The sequence below is a fragment of the Pygocentrus nattereri genome, chromosome 16 (genome assembly GCF_015220715.1).
Source record: "Pygocentrus nattereri isolate fPygNat1 chromosome 16, fPygNat1.pri, whole genome shotgun sequence".
In the NCBI taxonomy this organism is placed as follows: domain Eukaryota; kingdom Metazoa; phylum Chordata; class Actinopteri; order Characiformes; family Serrasalmidae; genus Pygocentrus; species Pygocentrus nattereri.
In genome coordinates this window covers 14750835-14773726 of record NC_051226.1, presented here as the reverse complement: position 1 = coordinate 14773726, position 22892 = coordinate 14750835, and the positions used below count along the sequence as shown (strand labels likewise).

General features: G+C 38.4%; 1 protein-coding gene across 5 annotated transcripts in view; it reads left to right on the top strand.

The window, feature by feature from the left end:
* Positions 1 to 22892, top strand: part of ank1b (ankyrin 1, erythrocytic b) — a 113037-nt gene that overhangs the window by 46279 nt on the left and 43866 nt on the right. For all 5 annotated transcript variants that reach the window (XM_037545765.1, XM_017718098.2, XM_017718097.2 and 2 more), the window contains exons 2-7: positions 11061 to 11162; positions 19158 to 19256; positions 19354 to 19452; positions 19564 to 19662; positions 21586 to 21771; positions 22195 to 22293. In XM_037545765.1, coding sequence (XP_037401662.1) covers positions 11061 to 11162; positions 19158 to 19256; positions 19354 to 19452; positions 19564 to 19662; positions 21586 to 21771; positions 22195 to 22293 — 684 coding nt within the window. The remainder of the gene's footprint in view (positions 1 to 11060; positions 11163 to 19157; positions 19257 to 19353; positions 19453 to 19563; positions 19663 to 21585; positions 21772 to 22194; positions 22294 to 22892) is intronic.

Here is a 22892-nt window from a genome sequence, read left to right as displayed (position 1 = left end):
GTCTACAATTTTTGTAGCTAATAGCTGTAGCACCTACAATTTTTTGTGTAACTATAGTTTCGCTACAATTTCGCTGAACCATAGAATGTGGTTGTTAACTGGGCTGGTGGCAAGTGTGCAATCCTGACTGAACCACAGGTAGTTTTAGTAAATGGGCATGCATGGGTCCCATGATCTGATCACCCCTTACTAGTAGGCTTAGCTCAGGGTTCGCAACCGAAATGTTAAGAATGTTAAGAATGTAAATGTTAAGAAGAGCCTTTCAACAAAAAATTAATCCACCTTGGAAGCCACAACATTTTATGTCAGTTTTACCATCTTGGCTGTAAATATGTCTCAATATGTGCTGATTTACTAGTTCAGGCTAAAAATATAATATAAATGAAAACACAGACTTACTTTGCTCTGCTTTAACCTTTAGCTCAGCTATAGCTGCTGTTCTTGCTCCTGTTAGGAAACTTTTCTGTGAGTTTTTTCTAAACTGTCTCTCAATGTTCTAATTTTATGAGGCTGAAGTCGCTTCTCATACACCAGCTTATTGTTTGAATTATCCTGTTCCACCTTAAATGGTGCCTGAGGCGCCAGAATGTAACTACTGCATCATTTAAGGTGTAACAGAATAATTTGAACAAGAAGCAGGAGATTGAGAAGCTGCAACCTCGCGACCGTTACACAGTTTATCGTTGCAGATTAAATGTATCAGGAAAGCAGCTGGAGAGATTATAAATGCAATCAATGGTCATCTAAAATCTCTCTCCTTGCAATTTCGTTAGCTATGAGCTAGGCGAGACTGTTATTATCCTCATTACTCTGTGTCCAGCAGTCTGCGCATCAGTCTTCAACATTAAAGGTTGGTGAATTAGCAGTTATGTGTTAAATCCAGTGTTTAAGACAATTTATTGTGAAAACTGTTAGAACTGTGTGCTATAATGATTTTACAGCAAAGCAGGATTATTAGGTTATTTTACCTAAAAATTTAGTTCTACTGTGGAGCCACAGCAGCTCTGCTGCAGTGGAGAGATTATTCCAGCCTGATTCTCACCTTGTACAGAGCCTGGGTCACTGATGAGACTTTTGAGGCTAAAGTGTTGCTGAAGTTTAAAGGACTCTGAATGTTATGTCTGTGTAAATTGCTGAAATGTTAAAATTGGAGCAGTTTGATTTCAGCAGTTGGAAACGCTTTGCACAAAATGGTTTAGTTTGTATTTGGTTATTTTTGTTATTTTTTGTCAGGAAAAACCTGGAATGACTGACTTTGCCTTTACTTTACTATTTTTTTGTTGGATATTATGCCTTTGATTGTTGGTTACACTTAAGCTCACTTTTTGGTGATCTTTTTGTATATTTGTAGCTTTTCAATTGTGTGTTTCTTTCTGGCACATGACATTTTCAGTTGGGCTTGTTTGGTGTGTCAGGTGGCAATTCACAAACATTCTGATAATCGTGCTGAAAGTAGCTAAAAGGTAGTTAACTACTTTTCAAAATATACCTAAAAAGTAGCCACTAGTTTTTTCTGGAAAAGTAGCTAAATTGTAGCTATCTACAAATTTTGGGAAAGTAGCTACAAAGTAACTAACTACTGATTTTTCAGTAACTATCCCAATGCTGAATATAACATACTCACAAATACCAGAGAACTTGTAGAGATGAGAATTACCACACCGCAATATCTTCCAGGTTTCTCAAATGCTAGAGGGCGCTCCTGAGTAAGTCCAAAATGAATGGATTGATACGGAGCATTTGAGCAAAATCATAGTTTATAAATGCTTAAACATTTTAATGTAAAAGAATACAATAATTTCCTGAACACCGAATATCATAAAACATTTTAACGCCACTGTTATATTAAACTTGAGCTATAGGAGTTTAAAACAGCACCTAATGTATATCCATGTCGTCAATGGGCGCAAACAGCCAATGAGCAGCTCTGCTTGTCAATCAATCACTCTCTAGCAGTAATGCCCACTTTCTGTGGCCCAAAACCCGTTTGCTGTCAAAAAAAAGGAAATATATAGGTGAATTTTTTTGTTTTTAGTGAAATACATCCTTCAACATTCCAAAATTAAAGAAACATTCTGGCCAAGTGAGAAACTATTTGAACTTTTTGTTTTTAGCCGTTGAGCTCCATTCACTCCCATTCATTGAGGACTCACTCGCAGGTGCCCTCTGCTGATTAGCAGTCCTGTTTTGATATAAAGGGGGGAATAGGAAGTGGCCAGGCTCCTCATAAACCAGCAAATACGAGCAAAAGTGTCACATATCACTAAATTGTTAGCTTGTATATTTTCTCTCCCTACTAGAAAAACCAGCATAGACTAGCATGCATGACAAGCAAAGCCAACATATGTTTCGGTTGCTGGTATGCTGGTCAGCAGCAATGGAAGTTAAAAGCCCTATCACCAGCAAAACCAGCATTTGTTGTGTTGTAGATGCTGGTCAGCCAGTATGACCATCCTCTGTGACCAGCATAAACCAGCACAGAGTAGCTTAGACCAGCATGGAATGCATGCTGTGCTGTTTTGTTAGCAGGGGAATAGTGATTTCAGTATTGGTATACTGGCACCTCGAACAGTTAACCAAATACTCAAGTACCCGTGTACATCCCTAATCAACCTCGGTTAATTACTAAGTGTAGAGTTAAACAATAATAGTATCGCCACTGGAAGTCTGTGGGATGTCAATCAAGCATGCTCAGCTGTTTTTTTTAGCTATGTTTTATCATATTTTTAACAAAAAACTAGATGGAAAAGATCTAATGAATAAAAAGGGTGTGCTCTTCTTGCCAGGGGTGCCTATCTGTTGTGAATATCATCCACTGTGCATGGATGGAACGTCTGCATCATCCATGAATGATGCAGACGTTCCACACACAATCTGATGAGTTTAGAAGAAAGTCTTGAAATTGAGCTGCTACTGCTGCTTTTCAGCTTATCCATGCATAATCCAGATTATTGACATTTACAATTTCCTTAAAAACACTAGATCATATGATCTCATGAAATAAACGCAAATATATTACTTACTAAACATTAGTCAAATCCCTGCAGCAAAATGGTCTTTACTGTCACTTACACCCATTAACTACTTTCAAGATTCAGAATGGTAATTACTCATACTGTTCGCACTCTAGTACTGCATCCTAGAGTGACCAGCATGATAAAAATAAAGTGATTGTCTTTATGGAGACCTATTATCTTTATAATGGTAATATTCAGTTGTTGACATTTAGATGTTGTCATTTGTAATAGTTTCTTTTTTGTATGAATCTGCAGATATTGCTATGGATATATGCCTCAGAAATAAAAACAGCTGACAATTCTTGAACCATTAGATGTATTTGATGTTGAGGGTAGTGTGTAAGCACATGGCATCAAGTTTGAAATGCTGTTTAAATGAAGCACAGCATACACAGCATTACAGCAGGTGTTTGTCAGCAGAACTGTGGACTGCCTGAAGCACTGCAGAAACACTTGCTGGATAGGGATGGCATTTCTTTTCAGAATGTGGTGGAAAAATACATAAAACAACAACTGTGCATTGTAAAGAATGTAGTTTGAGACTGAACAGCAGAGCTTTATTGCTATCTAATAACCGCAGATTGTGCATTTCAGCCTGTGGTAACCACGGTCAGCCAGGCAAAATTAAAATCGTAAAATGAAGCTGTGAAGAAACTCTCACTGAGGTTTAGAGGCACTAGGTGGTAAATGATAACTTTCATATACCGTGACATTTCATAAACAACAGAATGTGCGGCCTACGCTTTGCTAATTCTCTGTCCAGCAGTGTGGTCATTTCAGGTTATTTATGCTTCTTTATATGCAAATTAAACTGCACATGGTGACTTGTTGGCTTTAATCTATAGAAATGAAGATTTTATACTGTCCTATACTTTTGATAATTTTTTAAATGTAATTATGCAATTAATTATAATCATACACTTAATTTTACAATAACAAATTCACACTATCTATTGTAAACACAGTCTGTTCCTATATATCTACAGTAATACTACAAATGTAGTAAACTAGACATATAATTAGAATAATTGATGATACACTTTTATGCAATAAATTATACACTTGTATGCATTTTCTTCTACATAGGAAACACAACCTCTACAGGGAAAAAAACTTCAATATGGTATTTTGTATTAATTTTAGTACATCTTATAAATGCTTATGTGTTGGTATTGGCACCTGCAAATATGTGTACATGAAAAATATCAGGTATCAGCTTTGGCCTACAGGCCCCATACTAGTGCTTCCGTGTAGATAAACTGTTCTCTTTGTTTTTAACAAGAGGGAATAACAGTCCAGAAAAATCAAATGGTTTAATTATCCATCGGTTTCGGTATCCTCTGATATGTCTACCTGCGTTGACGTATGCTGTCATCATCCTAGCAACTGCTTAGCAACCACGACTAGGATATGTCCAGTGCAGTACTTACACAAAATCCTGGTAGTGTAAGTGGCCTTCTGAATGGGTCTTTTCACCATGGCGATGAAGCTTGTGTAATTGTTCTGCTAGTAAGCTGTGGTTTTAAAGGTCATAGGCAATCGCTGAAAGAAGACAATTATCGTCCCAGTTTTTAACAGTGATCAAAGGCAGAATCTGAGCTAAACCTGCAGCACAGTACATCTTTGTGGTCAGTTCCATGGTTTTTAAAAGCTATGTGCTAAATGCCGTGATTGGTGGTGTCTCCTGTCGTCTTCAAAATGGCTCTATTTATGTGATCTATTTATATGCCCTGGATGTTTATTGCTTATTGGTGTGGTACCGTATGTTGTGTGTGGGTGTTTGTTTTCTCTTCTGCAGTGTTTTTTGTATGAGTGTGTGTATATGTGTATTTAAGTTAAAGGGCCCATATGAAAAACAGACTCTTTCTCTTTTTTATTTTAGTTTTTTTATTTCACAGTTACATGTACACTCTGAATAAAGGTGGTTCCTCTAGGGTTCTTTATTAAAATAGATGGTTCTATATAGAACCATGAATACTCAAAGAAAACTTCTCATGAAGAGTACTTTGCATCATAAAAGGGTTCTTCAGATTGATGGAGAATGTGCTGTTGATGGCTCTGTAAAGAACCTTTTTGGAAAGGGATCTGTATAGCACCAGAAAGTGTTCTTCTATTGTTATGATGTCAACCCTTTTCACACCAAAATCAGTTGATCAATAGAAAGTGTAGGTGAACGTCCTCTTCTAAGACCCACACCCTGCTAAAAAGTACCAAATGTCAGAAGCAAACAAAGAGGCAAAGGATTCCAGAAGAAAAAAAAATATATCAACAACATTTGCAAATAGAAAAAGATGAAAGCAAAAATGACTACAATGAATAAGAAGTTTATATTAAAATGAGAGTAAATGAGTAGTAATCTTTTTGGAAAAATACATTTGATTTGTCATTTTTTGCAACACATTTTGGACATTTTTACACTCAATATTTTGTTTGTGGATTTCTGCATTTTATTTGAACTCTAAGTTTAGCTCTGTTCATGATGTTGAGGTTATAAGGAGTGTTTAAGGCCAAATTGCTTTTTTGAATGAGGCACAATACAGGGCAGCTAATCAGAACAGGTCTAATTATACATCAGTATTAAAGAGACAGTAACAAAACCAGTCTGTTAATTCTAAAAGATTCAGAGCCATAAAAACATTGTGCACTAAAATTTGCAGAAAATGTCATATGTACATTTATTTCCTGTGGAGAATGTGTTTTAATTTAGAAAATTAACAAAGGACCATATAAATTTAAAGTTTGGCATAGGACTGTATATGTGTGTGCATTAAAAGGCTTTGTGTTGTAGTCTTCTAGGCTCATGAGGAGCAGCAGAACAGTAGTGTGAAGGCTTGCTGGAGGCTAATGCAGGAATATGGCTGTGTAAATACCTGTGTGCTCCCTGTTGCACTTTCAACACATTACTCTCCTCTCTATGGCAGCTGTAATGTTTTGTGGTGGCCATCTTTACTTATCTCTCTTTGACTATGGCAGTTTGTGCAGATTGGAGGGCTTGTGTGTAATTGTTGTGTTGTGACTAACCCATTCTTTTAGGTTAAATGAAGCTTCTGTGACGACACACTCCTTATCCTCTTTATCTAATATGTGTAGCACATACTAACACTCATTCATCTATTTGTGTGCATCTATTTGAATCTGTCCCTGGATAAGAAATTATTTGTAAGCTGTGTGTGCTATGTGTAGTTAATGGGCCAACATCCTGCATCTATCTTGTATTTAATTTTCACTGATACTTTTAGATTTTTATGGATTTATCTCATAAATACAGTAGAGACTTTCTAACAGAGTGACATCAGCATGTTGCAAACTCTTTTAGACATGTTCGGCTTAACCAGCACTGCATGGTATGCCTGTGTACTTTGATATTTCATATAGATTTAAAAAGAAACAAAAAAAACAAATAAAAACTTCCTGTTGTGGGCTTGCTTACACTGCCAGAGTCTCTAACACCAACACAGTCATGATTAGATGTTCTTCACAATCAATAAATGAATAACAGTTAACAGTGTGTCAGTGGTTTCAAAAAGTTCATATGAAAACACTGAAAACAGAGTTTTCAAAAATCTACCCCCTTAAAAGCATTTTCAAAGACCTTCACTGGACGCAAATACTGCGTTTTATAGATAGGAGGCCAAAATAATTTTTTTAAAATGAGGATACTTGTAGACGGGGCTGAGAGTTTTGTGACATCACAAAAATAATGGGTTGCTTTTGCAGCTTAATGTCTATATATAGACTGTGTGGGCTGGGGGAGTGAACATTATATTTTAAAACAACATTTACATCAAACTTAAATTTAATAAGACAAGCAAAATTGACCCTTTAACCCTTTATGTGTGTAACATATGGTGTTTTTGTGTGTACAGTACTGCTTAAATGATGTGATATTGTGAAACATATATATGACCTTTACAGAACAAGCTTTTCTTTTTTCTGTTTTCCCCCCAGGCTGGCCAGTTCAAAGTGTTGCGCTTGTTCTGCATGAATTCTGTTACCATTTCAACTATCTGTTTAGCTCATAGCCAGAAAATATGATATGGTAACTCAGAGTGATATAAAGGACATGCACACACACAGGTGCTTGATAATTTGGAGTGTGACAAGCACATGGGTACAAAGATATTAGACGAGTGTAAAGATTTAGGTGTAAAGCCCGTAATTGTGTGTTTACGATGATGCTCCACCAGCAGCAGACACTGCCGCACTTTGAAGTCCCTTTAGAGATGACTGCTGATTTAAGCTGTGATTGAGTCATATTTTATGGAAGAGCGCTGAGGCCTACCTTTACAGGAAGCTAGCAAACTGAGCCACACACACACACAGGAGCAACAAACACATATACTGCTCCTAGCTCTCTGAACTCAATAAAAATCCCATGACATTTGTCACTGTGAGTAGAGGTGTTAACCCCGCTGCACGGGCCAAATTGCCCACCATGGCCTTTATTGATCATTTCCCCACCCGCAACTTCACTAATTCTCTCCTCCCCACCAAATTTCTAGTGCTGAATGCACTGGTTTATTGGCCAGGTGGTGCTGCACATTAGTGGAGACTGATGGGTGGATCTGGGTGACATATGGACTGTGGAGGAGTTCCCATCCATGTCTTTTATGCAGATCTTTAAAATGCTTCATGAAAAATCTAGAAATTGAAAAAATGGCTAAATATTGCAAAAAAGCTTTTACACGTGCATCAGGAGGAAAAGTTGGTTTATCAATAAGGAAAAAATGCTTTCAACAGTGATGGAAACAGTGATTTTTTCAAATAAGTACTGATAAAGTGAAAATGAATGTTTATCTGATAACGAACAGATGAGAGCCATCAGATGCATCTTAAACCACATTATAAATAATATGTCAAATTAGCACCACCAATGATGCCATTACTGTTTTCAACATGCTATTTAGTAAGTTTATTAATAGAGACACAGCCATGAATGCTACATATGGGCTTGTCTTTCCAGGGGTTTGGTGGGACAGTGACTTTAACCCCCATTAAATGGTTCACTATTCACTCTGCTTGGCATCTATAAACTGTTGGGGCTATAGCTATGTACAGCTGACTGTCAGAATAATCAACAAATCCCTCCACACATTTAACTTTCACGAAAACTTGCTAAACTTTTGAATGGACACCCTACTTATACTGGTATATTGTGATATTGATGTACTGTATTACTGCATTTCAGTTGTTGTAATATCTTAAGCAATGTATTTGATAAATAATGAGCATTTTATCCATTAAAATGCCCATGAAATAGCAGTGGTACATTGCCAAGTGGAGTGCACATATTTGTCCATTCAGTCAGAGGAGAATAGCGCTAGAGGCTGTGTCAGAGGGAGGTGGGAGAGTTAATGCATGGTAGAAGTCAACAATATTTTGTCTTCAGCTTATGATTATATCTTCAGCATTTGATTACATTATGTGGCTACACGTAACTGCTGCGCATAAAAATGATAAATGAGTGGCCACACTTCATGGCCATTCTTCAAAGCAGAAGGGAGAGTGGAAGAGCACGTTAGCACAGGAAGGACGTGATTAGCATGGCTAGTCAGCAAAAAAAAGAGTAAAATGATACTCTGTAGTGCACTGTAATGTTTTCTATGGTGGTTTTTGTGTAGTTTACAGGAACACACTAGATATGATGTCACTACACTAGATCTTAGCGCACACACCCTAACACCAGCACACACACACACATACACACACACACACACACACACACACCTATACACATACACACACACACACATGCACAGTCCCCATGTTTTCATCGTGAGGAAAGATGACTTTTCTGTGCTGTCAGCAGCACAGTGTGAGGAATAGGGTTATGGAATTACTTTTGCCCTCTTGCTTAGTATTCCACCTGCATCTTCCATAGAGTGACTGGGGCCGAACAGTGAAGATCTGATAACGCAAAATTCAGAAGCATCTGCCAAATCAAAGTAAAGCATCAGTGTGTGTGTGTAAACACGGGCACTTAAGGAGACATCTGTTTTAGGCCATGGAAATGATGGTCGTCAAATCTTTCTTATGGATTTTCAGAGGAGACCTGATGTCAACAACTGAATTTTTAACTGAAATCCAGATTACTGACATATTTAGTTCTTTTAAAGGTGAAATTGTAGGGCTATTGATTTCAGTTGTATTAACAATCAAGCAGTATATGGATTATTTTGATGATTGGGTAATCAGACGTGCTTTAGTTGAACTCTTATGGAAGATCTTGGACTGATGCCAGGAATCAAAACACCAGTTGGTGATAACTGGTGTAGGTTTTACATTATGTGACAGCATGAGAACCAGTTGTTCTCTGACTGCCACCATGAGAGAAAGAGAGAAACAGGGGGGATGGGGAAAAGGAGGAACAGCCAACATCTGAACTCCACTGGGAGACGAAACGACTCGAGATTGAAAAGAGACGTGTCATCACGAGGAAGTACAGATAGATTAGACAGATTGGCTATAGTCACCCAGATAGAAAAGAGCTTGAAAATGGCGTTTCACAGGCAGTATCATATAAAAAAGAACATTAGAATGACCAACAAGAATTTGAATTAAAAGATATTTAGCTCACTATATGTGGGGTCAGTTTTCAGAATCTTTTTTAAAGAAACTCATATGTCTCAAGTGCTAAATTAATAGGAGATGGAACAATAGGCCTCATTGTCCAACATCTTCACAAGTGTTTGCTTAAATTTTTTCTTGAGAAAGGCTCCACAAAGAAGTCTACGTCAGATTAATGATGTGTTCTTAAACTGCAGAATTATTTGCAACTTTGTGCTCTTGAGTGTGTATAGATTCTGTACTTGCCTGAGAGCAAATAAGAACTCAGTGGTGAATATCAGAATCATAAGTGCTTCAGTGGAAGAGATACGAATAATTAACAGTCTGACCTTTTTCTACAAAGGCCTTAACATGGTCAATACTGCAAAATTGCTTAAATTGGAAGAGCAACATAAAACCAATCCAGGATCCTTAATATTCCATCTTCATTCTGTTTTTCAAAGTTCTAAAATGTTGTTTATTCCAGGTTTAAAAGATAAAATGAAATGTGAACCCAGATATTTAGACTCCACTCTATGTTAAAATGACAGAATTTTATGTCAAGTTATTTTGGACCATTTCTATTTGTTCGTTCACCATGTTTTCCAAAAAACAACAACAACAAAAAAACATATTTAATGGTTTTGCTATGCCAGCAGTGGCATGGATTCTAAACTCATGCAAATGAATGTGTTTTAACTCCTTCACGATTGGAGGATGCAGTGGAAGATGGAACAGGATGCTGGTAAATCATTATGGATTTCAGTATTTATAATTCAATATCATGTATAATGTTACAGCAGAGAACTGAAGATGCTTTTAAGTGGATGAACTTCACATTGAAGTAGTTTCTGTGCTGCAGTATGTTTGGCCCTTGAGCAGTAAATTGTATCTATAGCGCCTTCTTCTCACACAGCAGAGCATGCCTCCACAATCCCAGCAGCCCACACAGCATCAGCCCCTCCGATCAACGTGTGAACAGATTCTGCTCTAGAGAGTTTCTGAATTCCTCCATTAGTATCATATCAGCAACGTCTGCTTTGCCCTTTTTCATTTGTTGTTGTATTCTCTCTCTTTTTTATATAATTTTCTCTTTCCTCTATGTCTCTGTATTTCTTTTTGTATTTCTCCGTCTATACTCACCATCTCGCTCTATTTTTCTCTCACATCTCTTTATTCTCACATCTCTCTCTATACATATCTCTCTTTCTCTCTCTGTGCCCCCTCCCAACTCTCACATCTCTCAAAATTTCTGTTTCTCTTTTTCTCCCCATCTCTCTCTGTATACATACTCTCCATCCTCTCACATCTCTCATTAATTCTCTTTTTTCCTCACTTCACTTTTTCTCTCCCATCTCTCTCCCTTTCTCTCTCTTTTACTCATCTCTGTCACACATCTCTATTTCTCTCTCTCTTGTGGTCCTTCTTTCTCTCACATTCTGCCTCGCATTTACATGTCTGCTTTTCTCTCTCTCTCTCTCTCTCTCTCTGGCTCAGGCGGATGCAGCGACCAGTTTTTTGCGTGCTGCGCGCTCAGGTAATCTGGAAAAGGCTCTGGACCATATCAAAAACGGAATAGACATCAACACAGCCAATCAGGTAAGAGCAGGTCTCCCAGGTTACACCAGCCTGCATGTGTGTGTACATGCATGTCTGTGCTGTCATTTTGTCTCGCTAGCTAAAACCATAATTTTATGAAAAGCAGCAGTTAAATCAATGGAAGGGGTGGGCGATATGGCAAAAATATAACATACTGATACTAGAAGGCGTTTTGTTGATACATAATAAATATGGCAATATTTAGTTTTGTTGAGGTTTGTCACAGAGTTGAAACTGACAAAATTGGACAGCCATATTTAAAAAGCAGCATGAAAGAGTAATGATTTTTAATGAAGAACCTGCAGAAGTAAGTTGCTGAAGAGAGAATATGAGGAAACATCAAACAATTGGTAAAAAAATGAGCTGACATCCAGTAAGCTACATGTATCTATGAGTTTACTATTTTGTCATTACTATTAATGTTTAAGTATTGATTTCTCATCTACATGTTTTTTCTTATCCTACTCAATTGTTATATTTGTTTATTTTTATTATTTGCTTTTATTATAAGTTGCTTAAGAATTTTATTTATTTGTTTAGTTTCAATTTTTATTATTTTAAAGTTTTTATTTGTCTTGTGATATTTTTGGTCTTATTTTATTTTGTTTGCCATACTTTTACTTTCATGAATTCATGTTTACTTGTTTCAGCACCTTGTTTTTTGTGTATTGCTTGACTACATTATAAATGAGTGTCACCCTCAGTATCACCCTCAGTGTACTCAGAGTTTAAAGATTGATTGAACTGAAGCAGAAAGGTAAAATACGAAGTCTGGAGTCAAGACAGGGTATAGAGTCAGTGCAACTTGAAAAATATATCTGCAGCAGATTAGGTCCCGTTACTATAGTTACTGAAGACATAACCTTAAGGATAGCACCCTAGTGACGGTGTTCATACCCTGAAAAGTACAGTTTTTTTCTGAGAGTGTAGTTTGTATAGTAATTACTGGTGGCTGTTGTTCACTCTCTATAATTGATCTAAATTTGTCTTTTTATGATACATACAGTTGTCCAGTGCTAGAGTGTACTGTGATGTCATTTATCACAATTAATGTATTTTCCTACTGCCCGCAAATATATGTTATAAATATATATTAGCCTGAGATTCTGTTCATTAACTATAAGGGCTATCAAGTAGAACTGTACAGTAATAGATATTTAAATATTGTAAGGTTGAGTTAGGAATTTACCAATGCAGGAATCAGGAAACTCCAGTGCTTGTGCATTGTGTATGTGTGAGTATGTGTATGTGTGTGAGTGTGTCTGTGTGTGTGTGTGTGTGTGTTATTCCTCTGTGTTCCCCACGTCTCCCATTGCAGCTGTGTTTACCCTGTCATTGCTGTGATGTGTTCTGTGCAGTAATGAGTAAATGGATGTAATTAACGATACCAGCATGTCTTGTTTTCTTTTTTAAAATATGCTCGCTGCCCATACTTTCTGCACTCTCTTGTATCATCACACAAAGTTCAGGCTAAGAATAGTGGATTGTGATATTGAAGAATAGCTATGTGGTTATGTTTAGTGCTCAGAGATGCGTTTGTGAATGGACTGGTGTGTTTGGCTTGCTGCCAGGATTCAAAGCACTGGAAATGAACACCCACTCCATACGCCTGCAGCCTTAACATACTGAGCACTGAAACACACACACACACACACACACACACACACACACACACACACACACACACACACACACACACACAGAGTACCACAACACTTCATTGTATCATTCATTGAAAACTGACAATTGCTGTCAATAACATGAGCTATTATGATTGCATTCAGTATATAGTTTAGCAAAATTTCTCATTAAATCAAATAAAAATAAGGAAGTTTAAACCTGATCTGTGCAGGTATATGACAGTGAGAGCAATGATGATCACAGAAAGACATAATGCAGCCAAATGCTTTTCTTTTGCTGATGTTGAGGTGAGTGATTTGGTTAGCTACATGAACCAATACTACACCCTTAAAGGAAATCAATAATTTTTTTTTTTTTTTCTGCATAGCTCAATTGTTAAGTTCTATACAAAGTCATTCGGAGTGGTTTGGTGTGAAATTGTAAGTGGTGCATTGTGTGACATGGAGCGAGGAGGCGGACGTATGTGCTGAGTCAAGCGAGATTTATTTCGGGCAAATCCAGGGTCAGGGTCGGAACAGTCCAGAGTCATACAACCAACACGGAGATATCGCGGGACAGATATGACGAACAGAAACACAGAACCTCAAACAAGAATGAAACAGCAAATCAAACACATTCAAACAGTACATCCAACAAACAACAAAGACCAGCAAAGACAAAGGGCAAACACAGGGCTTAAATACAACAGGGCCAACAAGGGACCATAAGACACAGGTGGAAACACAGGTGGGAACAATCAGGGGCGGAGTCACTAAACAAGGGGGCTGGACTTCAAAACCAAAACAAAGAACACCTGGGCTAAACCAAAACACAACACGAACACATGGACAGGACTGGGAGGGGCCAATCATGACACATTGTAGAAAAACTTAATTACTTTGATTTCTTTACAGTGGATCCAGGATAAAGTCACAATTATAGACATTTATTTGCTTTCAAAAATGTCCAATGAACCTAAAAGTGTCTTTTCAGTTTTTATATGTACTATTGATTATGATAAAATAATGGTCAATCCGAAGGAAAAAAACAAGTGTTCTTTGGATTCTGTTTGACCTTACCTCTCCGCCATAAATGGATTTTTAAAAACATTTTTTAGGCCAAAACTTCATCATAAAATGGGGTGTAGGTGGTGGGGAACCCTGGCAATATGGCAAAAAGACTAATTATACTCTCTTTATAATAAACCATGAAGTCAGTCAAAGTTCTTTATGTGTTGACAATGTCAATGATATGCTCGGGAAAGGTTATTGTGTTACCATAACTGTAAAATATGACCATATTGCCCACCTCTATAGAAAAACAGTTGCATCAGGCAGCATATCTATAAAAAAGAAAAATGTAACAGCTTTCGGTGAGGTAGCATTTAGAAGCATTAATCACTTTTGGATGTCTGGTTTTGATTCTTATCACAACGGATTTGGTATATTTATCTAGAATGGAGCGATGACTTCATTTACATCTTAACAGTTTAATTAGTTACATTTTTAAAAATTTGTGAAGTTCCACCTTTAATATTAAGGGTTCCAAGCAGCTGTAAGAAAAGCATTCTCTTTACAATATGTACATATTCTTTAAACTTTAAAAGAGTTCATCACATTCGCAACTTCTTTGATGAACCATATATTCAAAGGTTCTTTAGGGAAGTGAGAGTGATATCTTATATGGCATTGCTCCAAGTGTAGAGTGTTACCTAAAGACAAAAACAAATATATTGTTTTAGTAGCTTTAAAGCCTTTGTAGTAGACAGAAATCAATTGACATTGCTAGTATTAGTTTAGAAAGTATATTAGAGGAAATGTATGAGCTGCTGAAATGAAAACCTGAGAATGAGCTGGAAACTGGCCAGCCACCCTGACATTAGGATGATGTAAAAATTTGTCACAAATGTTCTCATGAGGCAGAAATGTTCACTACTTTTACTGATGCACTGCTTCTTTCTGAAAAGTACATGACAGTGTGATCTGTTGGTGATTCTTGTATTCAGCCTGAGTAGACCATGAGGAAAAGTATCACATTTCAGTTACTGATCAGAACCTAGAACTATCCATATTCTGGTCACATATCTGTGTCTGTTTGCCATCAAACAACAGAACCATGAAGATAAGTGGGGTCTCTGAAGACTGTGTGGTAATGCTAGTGTTAAAGTGGCGTTCGAGAATAAAACTGCAATTTAATGTTGTTTGTTGTGTTATGTGGTGCTCTATAGCACATGACAGAATTCATGATTTTATATTGTTTATATGTAATTTATCACTATTATTACACTACAATACCAAGCATGCATTACACGAATACAGCCATTGTGAATCCCTGTGGTGTCAACCAATCCTGTTTGCTAGCGTAGCCACTGATCTATAGACTAATAAATACAATCAAGCCAGCATTCGTTTAACTTTTGTCTCCAACATTGAAAAGTCATCAAGAAAACAGCAGTTCTTTATTTTTTTCAGCACAAAATGGATGATTGTGTGTTGACCAATTGGCATTCCAGCTTGGCATTCTTGGTACAGGAAGGAATACCAAATACAGCATGTGTACACAGGTACAATTTGGTTCACTTAGTAGTTGAAATGACCACAAAATTCATAATCACAGATTTGAAACTACACTGTACCGCACTAGAAAAACAACTTTAGGTTTAATAGCCATGACCAGTCAGAGGAATTCTGTTTCTCATTGATATAACTTTTGAGTAAACATTGTTTTGCATATAATAAGCTTTTATATAGCTATATATATTTTTTTTAAAGATAGTGTATTTCTAATATCATACTAGCTACTTGTTGTATGTTATCATAAGGTCTACTGTTGTTATCATGTGACCTACTTTATTTTGCTTTACATCATATTGCACTACATATTGCAGGATCAGATCAGATTTGTTCTTTATTTTTTTCTTCTAATGTATCAGATCCAGCACTTTATGGTATCAGTCCAATACCCATACTGATTATTAGATCAGTGCCATCTCTACTGAGTGCATTTGATGGATTTCCAGTTGAACTTCCTTTGAATTCTGTGTCCTGCACATATTAAATGACACTCAGCACATCTTCATTTGCCTGCCTGATGTGCGTTCTGGCCTTGAAAATCTACAGTTGAGGGATGAAAAGATGAGCAGACACGTGTTGCTGAATTGTGAATCCCAACATTAAGCTTCTAAGACTGCAAACATTCCTCCACCATCACCCTCCCTCCTTCCACACTCACGTCTCTCTCACTCTCTCTCTGTGCGCATGCCCAGTAGAGCTGCAGTATGGAGTTGTTCTCTACACAGTGACACTGCGGAATAAGGGGATTCCAGTGCGGCTAGCATAGCAGAGCCCCCCTATGGCCAGCCAGAGCTCCACACACACACTTTCAGAGGGTGTTTACAAAGGCAGATTTCTCAATTAGCAAGATAGCTTAAGCCAAAAGTCATACCTGTCCAATGGGAGAAGAGGTAAAGGCAAATATGGGCAATAACTAGTTCCACTTACTTAATTTAAATGTTATGACGATAACATTGTGATAGATTTGTACAAATAAATGGTTAATCAGATTGATAGAGAATGTATTGTACAACCTTTTTGAAAAGGGTTGTATATAGCACCAAAAAGGGTTCTATTGTTATAAGCTTGTAACATCCATCCATCCATCCATTTTCCAAGCCGCTTCTCCGTCAGGGTCGCGGGGGGGTGCTGGAGCCTATCCCAGCAGTCTTCGGGCGGAAGGCAGGATACACCCTGGACAGGTCGCCAGTCCATCGCAGGGCAGACACACAGACACAGACAGTCACTCACACCTAGGGACAATTTAGCACACCCAATTGGCCTGACTGCATGTCTTTGGACTGTGGGAGGAAACCGGAGAACCCGGAGGAAACCCACGCAGACACGGGGAGAACATACAAACTCCACACAGAGAGGACCCCGGTCACCCGGCCGGGGAATCGAACCCAGGCCCTCCTTGCTGTGAGGCGACAGCGCTACCCACCACGCCACCGTGCCGCCCAGCTTGTAACATAACAATAGCAGAATTATTTTAGTTTAAAAAGGTTCTATATAGACTGATATACAACACATTCTCTATGAATTATTGAATTGAACTATTTCACAATGCAAAACCCCTTGAATAATTCACAGGGTTTTTACTAAAGACCCTTTGAAGAATTATGTTTTATAAGAGTTACTTGAGTAAATCCAAAGAGTTTCTAATATTTTCAAATGACATGTTGATACTCAGATACATTTGTGTGGAAAGTAATCTGGTTTTTGCAGTTACACTGTTGCCGTTCACATTGAGTTCCTTATTCTGTTTTAAATTCTGTTTATTCTGTTTTTGTTCTGAGCTGCTTTATGTGTTAGTACAGTACTGTGTCCAGTTAAGGTTAACATGTTTTGTGTTACTTACTTACTAAGTTGTTTTTACATGTGAAGCATTTCAGGAAACTGGCTTGTAACTTACACACTCTTGTTTAGCAGATTTTAAGATTCTCCATGCTATTCAGTGGTGTCAAACTTTCAGAAAAAAGGCATCAAACTGTTGTTAGATGGTATTCCTCAATTCATTGGGGTGGAACCTTCAAGAGTACATCTTCTGCATTACTAAAGGAAGTATAATTGTATTCCATTGCTTTTTTTGTTAAGTTACATTGACTGTGTTGAGGGCGGCACGGTGGCGTGGTGGGTAGCGCTGTCGCCTCACAGCAAGGAGGGCCTGGGTTCGATTCCCCGGGTGACCGGGGTCCTCTCTGTGTGGAGTTCTCCCCGTGTCTGCGTGGGTTTCCTCCGGGTTCTCCGGTTTCCTCCCACAGTCCAAAGACATGCAGTCAGGCCAATTGGCTGTGCTAAATTGTCCCTAGGTGTGAGTGTGTGAGTGACTGTCTGTGTGTCTGCCCTGCGATGGACTGGCGACCTGTCCAGGGTGTATCCTGCCTTCCGCCTGAAGACTGCTGGGATAGGCTCCAGCTCCCCCCCGCGACCCTGACAGAGATGCGGCTTGGAAAATGGATGGATGGATGACTGTGTTGACTCCAGGCATTTTATTTTATTTTATTGTTTTAAAACATTACATTATTAAAAGGTGTATATGTGCCCCTTTCCTCTGAGAAAGTAAATGTAGTGCACCTTTAAAACTCATTTAATGTGCACAATTGGACCCTAAGACCATTGTTGTACATTCAAGGTTATATCTAGATGAAATGTACCTGTGCACTGCCCTTTTTCTGACATTGTATTGTGTTGGGGTGGTAAAAGTTCCGGCAGAAATGTGATTGGTCTGTGATCTTTGTCAGAATTGGCAAATCTCAAATGATTTGCAACAATATCAAGTATGTCAACTTTAAATTAACTACTTCTGTTTTCTTACTTAATTATCAAGATTATTCTAACTGAGAGAAAGTTGCACTGTAGAGTTTTCAGTTGTGATCAAATGGAACCAACTGGGCCACTGTAGGGCTGAATGGTTTTGAGCTGAGAGAGTAACAGTTCCAGCATGTTTTGACTTGGAACACTTACACACTGTGTTCAGTGTGGTTTCCTCAACATGATTCAGTGGCATGGCCTAATGATGTAGATATTTGCTGACTGCTTCTAGATTTAAGTTGATGTTGTGCCACCTCATCTGGGGTTATTTTAAAATAATAAAGTCATTTTTGTTCCATTACCTGATGATGAAAGCTGTACACGATCATTCAATAAATGTCCAACCATCAATTTAACAGCAATTGCTAAACGTTAAATGTTATGCTGCTAGACGAAAGGAGCTGCATAGCATGTTAACAGCTCACAGAACAGGTTTGATTCTGGCTAACAAAAGCTACACTGACACAGGTTTAGATGAAAGTGGCTCAAATCTGAGGGAGTGAAGCTGAGCAGCTGGTGTTGGAGTGACAGAAAGTCAAAATTCAACCTGCTCTGTGGCACTTGGATCTGTAGCCTAGCTAGCTTGTAGCTATATTACCTACAAACTGAAATTGCATCCATCAGTACCCCACCTGGGCCCCCCTCTAAAATTGGTATTTTACATTAGTGAAACTGTGTGACCTTGGGACATTTCTATTGGATATGTTTCAAAGTTATCCAGTTTATTGAGAAATGTATGGAGAAATCTAACACCATATCAGTCACCATTCAGCCTGTCTCCCACATAATCCATAGATAAAACAAGCTTCTCTGTTTTCTCCCAGACATTCTCCACACACTGCTTAATGAGGCTTCACTTTTACAGTCACTTTGCTGCTTTAGCCAGATATTTTTAGCTTGTCTCTTTCTGAGTCAGATGATGGATATATGGGACAGAGGCAGAGGTACAGATGTGTCTGTTTTTAGAGATAAGATTTTAAACAGTTCTTATTCAACCTCTTGTTGGCAGAATGGACTTAACGGGTTGCACTTGGCTTCGAAGGAAGGCCATGTTAAGATGGTGCTGGAGCTGCTGCACAATGGGATTGAACTAGAGAGCACCACAAAGGTATCCACAAAAAACAATGTCCATATGCAGTTGGCATGATACTATATGTTTATCTATACTGACCATGATGCTATACTCTTGCTACAATGTCCTGCAGAAAGGGAATACTGCCCTACATATTGCTGCTTTGGCTGGTCAAGAGAAAGTTGTCGCTGAGCTAGTCCACTATGGTGCCAATGTCAATGCTCAGTCTCAGGTCAGTCTTCAAGCCCCAGAACAATATAAATAAGCCTCTGGGCTTAATCTTGGTGAGTAAAGTCTAGACAAGATGCTGATGGGTGTTTTCTCTTTCATTTCACCTTTGCAGAAAGGTTTCAGTCCCTTATATATGGCAGCACAGGAGAACCACTTGGAAGTAGTGAAATTTCTTTTGGAGAATGGAGCCAATCAGAGCCTTCCAACTGAGGTGAGTGACACATCGCTAAAAACAAATGTATTCTGTATTCTATATTGTTTATGTATATTAGAGTCAGAGTTAGGATTAGGATCAGGTTATGGATTGGGATTTAGAGAGAACTGGATTATGGACTGATATGGAATGCTTGGACTGGTAAGAATAACTAATAGCACCTTGTAGAGAGCTTTAGAAGATCTAGAGCAAGACCTAGCAAGATGCCACATAGTTCATTAAACTTTAGGCAACTTTATTGCAATCTTGTGGGTTCAAGTTGGCAAATGTTTGGAGAAGAAAAACCCTACCACTGTGGATGGTCTGGGGACAGCAGTGAAGAATGTGTAGGAATCTGTTCTTTTAAATAATTGAAATACTTTAGAAAAGCTTGACAAAACAGTAAGTCTGCACAATTACAGAACTGATGAATATTCCACACATGTACAGCACCAGAGAGATGTATTTAAATCAGCTGGAATGAAGCATTAAGAGTTAGTGTAGTGCTCCCCTGTGCTGGGTCTCAACCCCACTTTTCTGTGTGGAGAACTATGAGCCTGTAAACTGCTTAAACATGCTGAGTATTCTCAATCTCAGTATGTAAAAAGTGGTAATGGCTACTGTCTCAACAAACCTGCATCATTATAAGAAACTTTAAGGAGTGAAATGTGAATGTATTCATTCTTGTGAGCCTAGTTGTTCTTGTAGTGTTTATGGAAAAAGCTGACTGTTTCTCAGCCTTTCAGTGCACAAAAAATGTAGCAACACATTTTATGCCTATGTTGTGCAGCTCTACACAGCAGTGTTTTTTTTTTGTTACTTTTGAGCAGTTTTTTACTCTCTAGTGCAAGGGTGTCTAATCTTATTCACAAAGGGCTGGTGTGGATGCAGGTTTTTGTTTCAACAAAGCACATGTGATCAGTTGTTAAAGGAGCATGTGATCAGTTGTTAAAGGAGTACATGTGATCAGTTGTTAAAGGAGCACGTGATCAGTTGTTAAAGACAAACATGGGGAATGAGGTGTGCTGCTGTTTCTATAGAATGAGAACCTGTAGCCACAGTGGTCCTTTGTAAGTAAGACTAGACACCTCTTATGTAGTGTTCATCAGTATGTAATAGCTCATCTATACTTAAAGACAAGTTTACACTGAACTGTGTGGCATCCTCCTTTAAGTGAACGGTCATGATAAACACATCAAAAATGACATCAGTGTATGACATACATGCATGTGATCAATTAATTTGGACTGCCATTATATATGTAGCTATATTTGGATACTCTTATGTAGAGCTTTCTAAACTGACATGCAAATGTATTGTTGACCAAAGACTCTTACATGTATAACACAAACATTTTTGTGTGGGTGAGGAATTCTGATTTTCTGTGTGTGCAGTGGAAGTGTTTTTCGGTTTGGTGCTCAATTTAATGCATTTGATTAGACCTTAATAATGCAGATCAGAGAAAACTTACATTTTCCTATTCATCGTTGGATAAGATACATACTTCTGAATTCCCCTAATTAAATTAAAGACAAAGCATCTAGAGCATCTAGATGCAGTCTGCAAAGCAACTACAGTGTCAAAGTAGTGTCAAAGTAGTGTTTATTATTTTGTGAAATGAAACCATGTACACACTAGTGAGCAAGTGTGCCCAGAGAGGGGGGCAGACCTAGCCGCAGTGCCTAGGCAGCAGTTGGTGGTTAGGTTGCTCAAGGACACCTCAGTCATATACTATCAGTTATGGGGATCAAACCAGCCAGTTTCTGGTCACAGGGCCAGTTCCCTAACTGCCAGCCTATGACTGCCTCTATTAATACCTCCTCTTCTACTGTACTGTTGGCTCTGGGGAACGAACCGGCGACCTTCCGGTCACAGGGCCAGTTCCCTAACTGCCAGCCCATGACTGCCCCAGTTAGTTCTCTGCTCTCTGGTTTGTGTCAGGATGGCTTCACGCCACTGGCCGTGGCTCTGCAGCAGGGCCATGAGAATGTGGTGGCTCTCCTCATTAACTATGGCACCAAAGGCAAAGTGCGCCTACCTGCTCTCCATATCGCCGCCCGCAACGACGACACACGCACCGCAGCTGTGCTGCTGCAGAACGACCCCAACCCTGATGTCCTCAGCAAGGTACCACCAGCGTGTGTGTGTGTGTGTATGTGTTGTGTGTTTGTGTGTGTGAGTATAAGGGGTTTATCCCACTGTGTGCATGGTGATGGATTATGACTCATCAGAACAGCAGTAATGACAACATCACAAGGGAAATGGGATATTTATAAACATTTACTATGACATTGATGAATTTGCCCAAAACAGGTGCACTTAGGGTATAATCGCTAATGCTGATACACAAATGTATGGAATTTCACACTGTGTGATGCTTGTTCTGAGTATGGCCTCATAAATAAATAATGTATCTGTTTTTGCTTTCACATTAAAATCCTCATTTTAAAGTATTCATATTCTCTCTGTCTCTCTTTTCCTGTGTGTCTTTTTCCCGCTCTCACTCATTTCTCACTCGTTCTCTCATTTTCTCATTCTCTCTTAACGCAGACTGGCTTTACTCCTCTTCACATTGCAGCACATTATGAGAATTTGAGTGTTGCACAACTCCTTTTGAACAGAGGAGCCAATGTGAACTTCACACCTAAGGTTCGTATAATGTTACTGCTTCTATGCCCATGTCCACTTCACATACAGCATTGGCACATGCAATATTTTTACAATGGGCATAGACTCAGCCTTGTTCTCTTCTGGCAGGCAAAGTGATTGTCAAGTGATATCATCAAGTGATATTTGTATTCTACAGTGGTGGATAGTAAATAGATACATTTATTCAGTTACATGTGCTGAAGCAAAATGATGATGATTAATGTAGTATATTTGATGCATTTATACTCTTTTCAGTCGATAATTCTTTTACTTTTACTCAAGTGTATTTGTGAAGAAAGGTATCTACTTTTTACTTGTTATGCTGCATTGCTGACAGTATCTTTGTACATTGCTACATTGGTGAGCCCACCTTTGATTATCTGTTAGCATTATCTAATACTATATTTTAAGTGTCTAGAGTGATTTGACAGAAGTACTTGCCTGGCACTTTCAGACGTAATTGTTGAACATATTGTTTAAATGAGCTTAAAAGGCTAATGCCTATAAACATACACCATTTAGTCATCATTTAAACATGCTAAAGCTTCACCCTCACAGCTCTCAAGGACATAGGGTGGGGGAGGGGGTGTTAATTGACA